Source organism: Cupressus sempervirens, chromosome 8 (genome assembly GCF_028749045.1).
Source record: "Cupressus sempervirens isolate cs-2001-9-10 chromosome 8, ASM2874904v1, whole genome shotgun sequence".
Taxonomy (NCBI): Eukaryota; Viridiplantae; Streptophyta; class Pinopsida; order Cupressales; family Cupressaceae; genus Cupressus; species Cupressus sempervirens.
Genome location: NC_143125.1, coordinates 672,302,465 through 672,312,534, shown reverse-complemented (window position 1 = coordinate 672,312,534; position 10,070 = coordinate 672,302,465). Strand labels below are relative to the sequence as shown.

At 32.8% G+C, this 10,070-nt stretch overlaps 1 protein-coding gene across 1 annotated transcript; it reads left to right on the top strand.

Annotated features, from left to right (window-relative positions):
- The first annotated feature begins 2,293 nt into the window (after positions 1–2,293).
- LOC149544233 (BAHD acyltransferase DCR-like) lies at positions 2,294–4,185 on the top strand. The gene is made up of 2 exons (XM_089796376.1): positions 2,294–2,996; positions 3,153–4,185. Exons 1-2 carry the CDS (start codon positions 2,652–2,654, stop codon positions 3,876–3,878), a joined length of 1,071 nt encoding a protein of 356 aa, XP_089652502.1. The 5' UTR covers positions 2,294–2,651; the 3' UTR covers positions 3,879–4,185.
- The last annotated feature ends 5,885 nt before the right edge of the window (positions 4,186–10,070 follow it).

Sequence of the window (10,070 nt, the reverse complement as noted above, 5' to 3'; positions counted from 1 at the left end):
ACTTCAAATTATCTGTGTCAAACGGAACGTATGTCTGAATTATGATTCGTGTCACTTCCAAACTTCATAAACTATACAATATTCAACCAAAATGAATCAAACCAAATGCATCCTCTGGATATTGATGTTAGGAATCTAACACCAAAAGAATTACATCATTATCATTTCTAGAAAAAAAGTTATGTGTGTCAAACAGACTGTCACTCTTTAAAAATATTGAATTTTATTATGTACCACTTTTGGAAGGAGTTGAAAAAGTTAACCTAAATAATTTATTTTTTTTAGATTAAAAAATATGGTTACAAAGTAGGAACAGAGTACTCAAAATCATTATTTTATGTCATCTTGAAATTATTTATAGTTTTTGAGATATAGTCAGTTGAACGTGATGTTTGTTGCAAAAATATTGATTTCAATGTCAAAATTGGTCAAAAAGTGGAACCCATTACTGTGGGATCACCCCTCTTTGCCTCAGCCATGCAATCACAGGTGAAACGAAAAGGTGAGAATTTTCATAAAGAAATGATCAGAAACCCATCAAAACGATACTTCATTTTGAAACAAATTTCTCAAACCTTATTTCATATCCCAAATTTGCATAGCTAGGATAAACTTTCATATTTGCAGCCAAAGAATATCTTAGATTTGCAAAAAGAACAAACCCTTTTCATAGATCTTTTTCACAGTAGATCCTTTTCAATTCTTTACTCAATGAAAATAAATATTCACAAAGCAACTTATTCACAGAGCAGCTTATTCACGAAGCAACTTTCAACATTATTTAGAGAAGACAAAAACTTTTCACAATAACATTTGCAGGGTGAAGAAATGAATCAAATGCCCACAATCAAAATTGTATTGTAAATTCCTTTCGATTCCGCCATAGGAACCTTACACCTAGCATGAGTTAAATCACATACAATCTCTCATTAAATTCCACGTACTGCCAGTGCTCAAGTTTTAATAACTTTTTATTATGTTGTCGATACTTTTACCTTGTGCCATGTTTTAAAACTTGTTTTGGTTTTACCATTGCCACATGTTTTATGATTTCAAACTTGCCTTGCCACCTATCAAAGTCAATCTTGCCATGTTTTTCAAGCTTGCATTTTGCCACCTTTCGAATATGGTCAACAAGAGTACAAGTATTTTTTAAAATAGTGTCTGAAGAGATATGAACAAATACCTGCTCTCAATGTTATAGATGTTTGGCAAACAGACAACGACCACTGTAGATTAACACCCTTCAGCAAGAATACCTAACATCAGAATTTGAAATAGAAGTTTTAGAGTTAAAGCACAATGGATTTTAAATTAACAAAAGTCAAAAGGGAGAAAGACAGTAAAAGGCGGACAACAAAAATGGGAGATTTGAAAATGGTCCAAGGCAACCATTTACGACACCAAAATATATAAAGGAATTATAGAAGTGGATAAATTTACTTAGGAGATAGGAGCTCTATTATGGGTCTGACGAATAATCAAAAAACTTGTTACATGGAATTTTGATTTGGGTTTGAAGTGAAAAAATTGGAGGCGCAAAAGATTGATTTTAGGCCACATTAGTTTCTCTTCATCACAGATATACCCAAGTGGGCTTTTTAATACAACTTTGAATGAAACCCCACAAATATATGTATGAAAACACAATCAATCATGCCCTAAGAACACTAAACTTCAAATACAAAAAATACAAAATGGGTATCACAGACGCAGGGAGTAAAATTGTTCTTGAGAGAAAACAAACCCACAAAGAACATTGCTTTAAATTCAAATTTCAAATTTTTGCTTCTGAAATCTTCACCCACATGAAAATTGGGGTCACAAAGAAAAATACCTACCACTCAGAGCAGAACTCGATGAAAATACCAATTATTTGCAAAAGGGAAATCGAGTTTAAGGGAAAAAATATAGGAAACCAACTTCAATGACAATTAAATTTAAATAAAGAGCCTATTAGATGCTTTTAATGAAAACCTACTATGTAATTTTATTGCAAACCTACTGTGTAATTTTATTGCTTATTTAGTGATGTGTAAAACATACGGTGTAATTTTATCCATTTTTTTAATACTCAAATTAATTTTTTCATTGTCTTTTTGGTTCAAGTCCAATAGAATTCCAAATAAATAGTAATATACTCATTCCGAATGTAATGAAATTAATAGACTTTGTAAATATCTAAGAGCTGAACTAATTTAAAATCTGATTGGTGCAGCTAATAATAGAAACGAAAATAATAGTTTAAACAATATTATTCTATAACTTGGAACGTTGACAGAAGGATCACGTGCTTATTCCGGTGCAGTTGGTCGTACTTGCCGATAACGGAAAAAAACAAGTGATTTGAAGGCGCAACCAGAAGTTTATTTAAAATCAAAGAAAAGCTTTTATATCGAAGAGTTCAATCGATGCAGGAGTCCATCTGCGGATTGCCATTAAAGAAAGCTTAAGGTTTTACTTGTGCTCTGTGGAGAGTGAGTCAACTTTATTTTGCGTAGAAGGAAGAACAATCAGTGATTTGCAATTATTACAACTGCTCGATCTTTAAAATTCTTTTTATTTCAACCCTATCTCATGTAATTCATTCATTTCATCGAATTTCTGCTTTTATTTCCCTGCGATTTATCTGTGTGAGAGCAAAATGGTTCATGTTAATAGAAAGCCCAGTGTATTTCCAGCCACTCCATCCGAAGCTCAAAAAATTATATTATCGTGACGACTTCTCCTCTTATGTAGACCGGCTTGTTGCAAGGCTTTCTGAGGTACTGCTAAAATTTTATCCTTTGGCCGGCCGGTTAACAACTGATCCTCTGGATGGCGGTATTTACGTCCAATGCAACGATTCCGGCGTCGATTTCGTCGAAGCCACGGCAGAGGACCTAAGCATTGCAGATCTCATCACAGAAGAAGTTACGTCACCTGTGGAAGAACTATTTGCCCTCAGCGGAGCCGTCAATCTTGAAGGCCATCGCCTTCCGCTACTCGTCGTCCAGGTAAATCAATGAATGTAAATTTTCTGGGTTGGAATGGTAAAGGCTTCTGCGAATCAGGGCTATTAACGGAAATAGATTAAATTTTTCAATTTGAAGCTGAAGTTCTTTGTACAAGGGCATCTAGTGTTTAAATGATTGTTGATATGAAATTTGCAGGTAACTCGGCTGAAAGACGGGATTGCAGAATGTTGCACGCTCAACCACGCCGTAGCCGACGGGGTTTCGCTCTGGACTTTTTTTAATTCGTGGTCAGATTTGTGCAAAACAAATGGCAATAAAATTTCTGTTAACCCTATCTACGACCGCAGTCTGATAGAGCCTCCTGGTTCTGTAGTTAGACTTGGCCTTGACCAGGACGGTCACGTCCCGCGTATTTCCCTGCCTCCAGTGCGGGTAAAAATCTTCCATTTCAGCTCCCATACGATCAGCCGATTAAAGGAGCGGGCTAACCAGGATTCATCCCTCACGATCTCTTCCTTCCAGGCGCTGTGCGCTCAAGTGTGGCGGGCAGTCACGCGGGCCCGGAGGCTCTGCCCAGACGAGCCCACGACATTTTATGTTTCCGTCAATTGTCGTCCTCGGCTTCTTCCTCCGCTGCCGACCTCTTACTTTGGCAACGCTATTCAGACTATACGTGTGACTGCCACTTGTGGGGAGCTTATCAGTTTGTCTATTTCCTTCTCGGCTGGTTTGTTGAATGGTATAATTGCAGGTCATATGGACAGGGCTATTAGGGAAAGAATTGATGAGTGGAACAAGGAGCCAATGGCGTATAGGCCGGATGAATTTGGAAAGAACTCTTTGTTAATGGGGAGTTCCCCGCGCTTCGAGATGTATGAGAATGATTTCGGGAGGGGGGGGAGGACGACCTGTTGCGGTTAGGAGTGGGATTGCCAACCACTTTGACGGGAAGATGTCTGCTTATCCTGGTAGAGAAGGTGGAGGAAGTGTTGATCTAGAGATTTGCCTTCCTCCTGTCATGAGAGCTTTGGAAAGTGACACCGACTTTATTTGTCCCTCACTTTTAACTTAGTCCAAGTCATATCAAATTTCTATCATGTTCCAGGATTTTCCTTTGGGTTAAGCTGGGTTACTTTGGTCAACACAATGAACTAAGAGAATGGAATTTAAAGGAACTAATCGTTGTTCAATAATCAAAGATGAAGTTAATTGATGAAAATTTTAAGATTAGATGTTTTTATATAAAATGATGGCTTTCTTTTGACAAGTATCTTGGATTTTATGTTGGCTTTGTATTGTTTATAGAAGGACGAGTTCATGGAATTAGGATGAAATTATGATTATGGACATGTATTCATGAGTTCATTCTTGTTTTTGTGTAAGATCATATTTTGTTTTATAATATTGGTTTATAGATAATGGTTTGAAAAATAGGACTTTAAAACATGGAACAATGAGTTTGTGTCAAAAATTATACAATTGAATTCTCATAGTAATATCATACAATAAGAGATGTAAAATGTCGAAGTTCTTACTAATTGTTCAATATATTTACAATTAAGATTAGGTAAAATCAACATGTTGATACATTACAAATTTGTAAATTTTCACTTGAAACTAAAATAATAAAAACTATCAAAATGTTATATTGGTAACGTAAAAAGAGATAATCTAAGAAACATTTGCAATGTAATGTACCACTTCAAAAACGATCATGGCTTGAACTTAAGAATCAAAATAATAAAAGCTTTATGTAGAGAGATCATCCATCCAAACAATCTTTGTAGGGGACAATTTATTACTAGAATAGATCAAGGATAGATGCAACTCAAATAACATTGTTTTTTCTACAACTCCAAGAAAATTAGTAAACATACTCAAAGCATGTAAAATACAAATAGACTTGAAGCCAAAAATGAGAAACAATAAGTTAAAGAATCAACTTAGAAGCCAAAAATGACAAACAATAAGTATAAAAAAAACCTAGTTTTGTAGAAGCCAATTACAAAAAGCACATTTGATAAAATAAGACTAACACCTTTTTTACATTTTAGCCAAAATGTCAGAAGATCTCCTTATTGATGAGTCATGTGTCCATGTTAATAAATTGAAGTAGATAATATTATTATAAATGCCACCAAAGTGTTGTTATACTAATTACCAAGACATAAGTAATAACTCTCTCCTATATATATATATATATATATATATAAGGGCAAGGAAAGGTTTGATTTCAAAAATTTATTGTACATGTCTTTGACCGTATATTATTAAAAAATGCATCATTGTTCTTATAACATATCTTTCAAAATGCATATTTACTAAGTAATCTAACATATTTCAAAGCATACACAAAAAATTTGAGGAAATTAAAATGTCTTCTCAACTTTGAAATTCATATTGAAGTACAGTCTACAACCCACAAGTATTGGCAATCACATCCATTTTTTAATCTCATGTTCATTTCTTCTTGCATAAATAGTTGCAAGGCCTAAATAATTAATGCATTGATTTGTCCTTGCGAATGGTTAGATAAAGATAATGCCACTATAAATTATCCAATATAGGGGTAGAAGCAAGAACTTGGGTCTCAATTCCATAGAAGTCCATGGATTGAGATCCAACTCTTTTAGAAACGTATTAGACTTGGGTACTCGATCCTAAGTTTGAAAAATAGGCACCCATTTTTTTTAAAATTGGGTGCCCATTTTTCATTTTCAAAAAACAAGTACCCATTTTTGAAAATATATAAAAATTAATTTATTTTTTATTTTTGAGGGATTTTAAATATAGCTTTTAAGTTTTCAAAATAGCCGCCCATTTTTTGAATTTCAAATAAGGGGTGCCCATTTCTTACAACATGGGGAAAGAATTTTTTTTCTTGCCTTGGATTTTGGTTTGGGATACCTTGACCTGTCAAGATTTGGCTAAGGCATTGAATTGACAAATTCATGCCTTGCCATAATTTTTTGAAGATCTCCCTGCTCAAATTTTTTTACAAAATGAAACTCATTTCACTGTTCTGATTTTAGAAATATAAATTTTATAGTGTTATAATTTTATTTTTTCTTTTTGATAGGTAAACGGCCAAAGCCTAGGTTATTTATTATTATTATTATTAAGATTAATCACTATTATGTGTTAATTGCGAGTAGATTCAAACCCAACACCTCTCTGATGAGAGGCTCACAATTTACCAATGTGTTGTAGGTTCTTGCTTTTATAGTGTTATAATTTTATTTACTATTTTTGCATTAGTTTTTAATCAAAGGTTATACTTAAATTTACTTTATGATTTTTCTTAAATTAATAAATTTTTTACTTTATGATTTTTCTTAAATTAATTTATATGTCATTAATCTATAGATAATTCTTTTGAATTTATTTTTTAAAAAAATGAAAAAAGTAAAATTTTGATCAAATTATGGTGTCTGTACATGAGAGGTTTTAAAATTTATCTTTACAGCCAACTAAAATTTAATTTAAAAAAAATATTCAATGAAAAATTAAGGAAAATATTGTCATCAATCTTTGTTGTGTTAGGTAACTTCCTTTAAAAGGATTTACAAAAAAATATTTATTTGTTTCAAATTATGGTGTCTGTACATGAGCGCAGTATGGTCCTAAAACATACATTTTGAAAAAGTGGTTTTTAAAGATCCATACCAAAAAAAAATTCTACCATATGGCTACACAAATAGATTACATATTCAAAAAGTAGATTCTGTACACTACAATTTTTATTTTTGAAGTTTTTTAATATTCAATCTCTAAATGCATCAAATTTTGACACCAATTGACAAGAAATTTCAAAAATAGGAAAAACACTTCCACTTTTTGCCCAAACGTGAGACCCAACTTCTTGCACTTACCCATAGAAAATTATGATACTATTATTTCCAAAGTAACTGATGTGTCAAAATAACATATTTTTCAAATTCAACTAAAATGACTTAAGATTATGGCAACAAGTGAGAGCATGAATAGTCGTACAAGAGCAACTAGGGTTTCTTCAAATGCAAAGGAGGAAGAATTAGATGATGATGATGGGAGGGACATCCTTCCTTCTTGCCTTCAAAGATATCTCTTCTATTCACTATGGTGGGTGTGCATGTTAGACATGACATATTGGTGCTAGCATTAATTGTCATCAATGCTAAAACGTCAATACTAACACTTTTTTGGTACCAACTATTGTATGAAAGGTTTTGGTCTATGTCACTTAGTTGGCTGATAGTAGTAAGCCTAATAGAACCATTACTAAAAAATGAAGGCATCTTATAACTTTTGTTTAGATTGGTTTTTGCGTATTTGGCACAGGTTGTGTTAGGAATTGAGGCCTTTGTTGGCACTTGGATGAGTTGCAAAGATGTATTGATGACAATATATGTTCTTATTTTCATGACATACTCAAGATTCTATATAGCATAGGTTATTTATCATATCAGCGAGGATAGCACTTGGTTAACAAGATTAGATATGCAAACCTCCATGTGTTAGTAGAATGAGTATGGATATACTATCTATGTTTGCTATGCTTTATGTGATGATTTGGTTAAGTTATAGATTATTTGGTAAAAACTAGTAGCTGACCAATGTACAAGAAAAAATGACTAAGATAGTTGCAAGTATTTTGGCTATATGTTATTGGTGAGTAGGAATTAACTCTAGCAAGCATGGAAGGATATACTATCTTTCTTTTAGTTGGCCCTTTCGAATTCTTATTCACATCATGGACATTACTTGATGTATGAGTATCTTAATTGTTTTAAACAAGAGATTAGTTGTATGGTATGCAAATCGCCTTTGTGAATGTGACAATTCCCATAGTACTATTTTTTGGTAGGTGAAATTTTAGTGATATCATTAACATGCAAGTTACTGAAGAAAAAAGTTGGAAAATTCATTTCTTCTACATGTTTGTCTTGGAATATTCTAATAGGGTATTGGTCTTGGGCAAGTGCAACTTCAATCAACTTGTCTCACATTTTATGTATGTCATTGGATTCAGACCCATGCACCAGAGTTTCGCACAGTCCTTGTTCATTGTCACTGTCTAACTCAAAGTCAATTGTGGATACTTCATTTTGATTGGTAATGTCACTATTTATTAGGATAGCTTGTTTCCAATTGTCATTGAGTTTTACATTGTGCATTTTGTATAATGTTGTTTGGGTCAATTCTTGAAGAGCTTGCATGATAACTGTTGGACGTACCATGCCATTCTGAAAAGTATTTGTATATTCTAAATGTCCTTTTAGGGAAACTACAATTATTTTTGTATTAGTAGTTCATACAGGTAAAGCTCTTTGAACAATGTTTGTGTCAACAGGGACATTAATGATTGAACTAGTTAGGCCCAATTGAGATCTTTTGTATCCTAGCTCCCATATTTGTGCAAAAGCAATTTGTAATGAAACAAGACACCCTTCCAATTGTGTTAACATTTTGACATGTTAAACCGCATTGTTTATTCTGGTATTGTGTGGCATAACGTCCTAGGAAGAGTTGAATGTTTCAATGCAGTATTGCATTTTTGACAAATGCAATTTTTCAATGAATTGATAGGCGGTTCGACTAGTTTGTGATAGGCTAGTTTTTGTTAAATCTAAAATGCTCTAATGTCTTTCTTAAAACACAACATTTGGAAAATAGTGCATGAGCATTTTGGTGTGTCTTGGATTTTTGTTTCAAACACTTGTCTTGGTGATAGTGTTTTCTTTCTTTGTTGGGGTGGATTTTTCTTTTTTCTACATTTTTTGGCAGTTTTTGTTGGATTTTGGAAGGAATTGAAGAATTTTTTTTTGTCAGTTTGATTATTGTCTCTAATTAATGTTTTGATAGTACAAAGTGATTCTTTCATTGGTATTTTTCTTTTCAATTAGTGATAATTATATTTGGAAAATATTTATGTGTTGTTTATGTCTTGATGTTTTTTTTAACTATTCTTTTGGTTGGTCATTGGTACAATTGAATTTGGAGCGCACAAGAGGCTCAAAGTGTCCACAGAGCGGATTAGCGTCATGGAAAAGTAGCGAGTATGATTCTACATGTGACATGCTTTAGATGTGTAAGTACTTGTTGCCTCTTGTTAGTGACCAGACACACTTGTATTTTCAATCAATTTGATAACCAATGAATGCAAAATACATCTCCCCATAGTCCAATTTCAATATTGTCTATGGTTGGGTTCACAGACAATTGCATTCTATGAAAGTATGATGCAACATTTGTAACTTTATGGAGCTCCTATAATGTTTGGGAGTTCAATTCAAGGTTGTATGAGTCAATAGCATCTCTCTCACCTCTTTGGAGACAACCCATAAAGTATTCAATGGTTCCTTTGCATAATTGAATTGACGTATACTTATTGTCAAGCAAGTATTAGGAGTCAAATAAACAATTTCCTATTATGTATGTAAATGGATTTAATCTATGCAATCCTTCTTTCTGTACTACAGTGTCGATGTTGAATTGTGGAAGTTGTATTTTAGTTTCATAGTTTTCTACATCAACAATTTCTGAAATGTTTTGTTTTAGTTCGCTTCTCTGGTCATGGTTTGTAAGGCATTTGCAATTTGTAATTTTATCCATACATAAAACAAATTGGTGGATATTGTAACTATGTTTACAAAAGTTGTTGTGAAAATGAGCAATTGAGACCTTTTCTATAAAATGTAGTATATTACAATGTTGCAAGGAAATAGGAGATAGTTTCGTGTACCTATTGCATAGTACATTGATCTTAGTATTTCTTCAAAATAGTGGTTCTTAAGTTGCACAAGTATAAATAAAATAATTATTACTGATAAAGTAGTTAAATGTATTATGCTTCATAAGAAAACTTGAAAATAGTGAGAGGCCAAATCACAAATTTAATGTATTTTTCATGAAACATACAATGCATTGATACCTATAAATGTGTTCTTTGTTTTTAATTGTTGCATGTATGACATGTGCCATTAGTGATACCTTCTTTTAAGCTCTACAATTGATTATGCAGAATAAGTTCATTAGTATATTTTGGAAGCCATAAGCATATTTTGAGTCAATAAAAATCTGAAATTATATTGATTGGTATTTATTTGAAAATAAGCATAATGGAAGAAAATA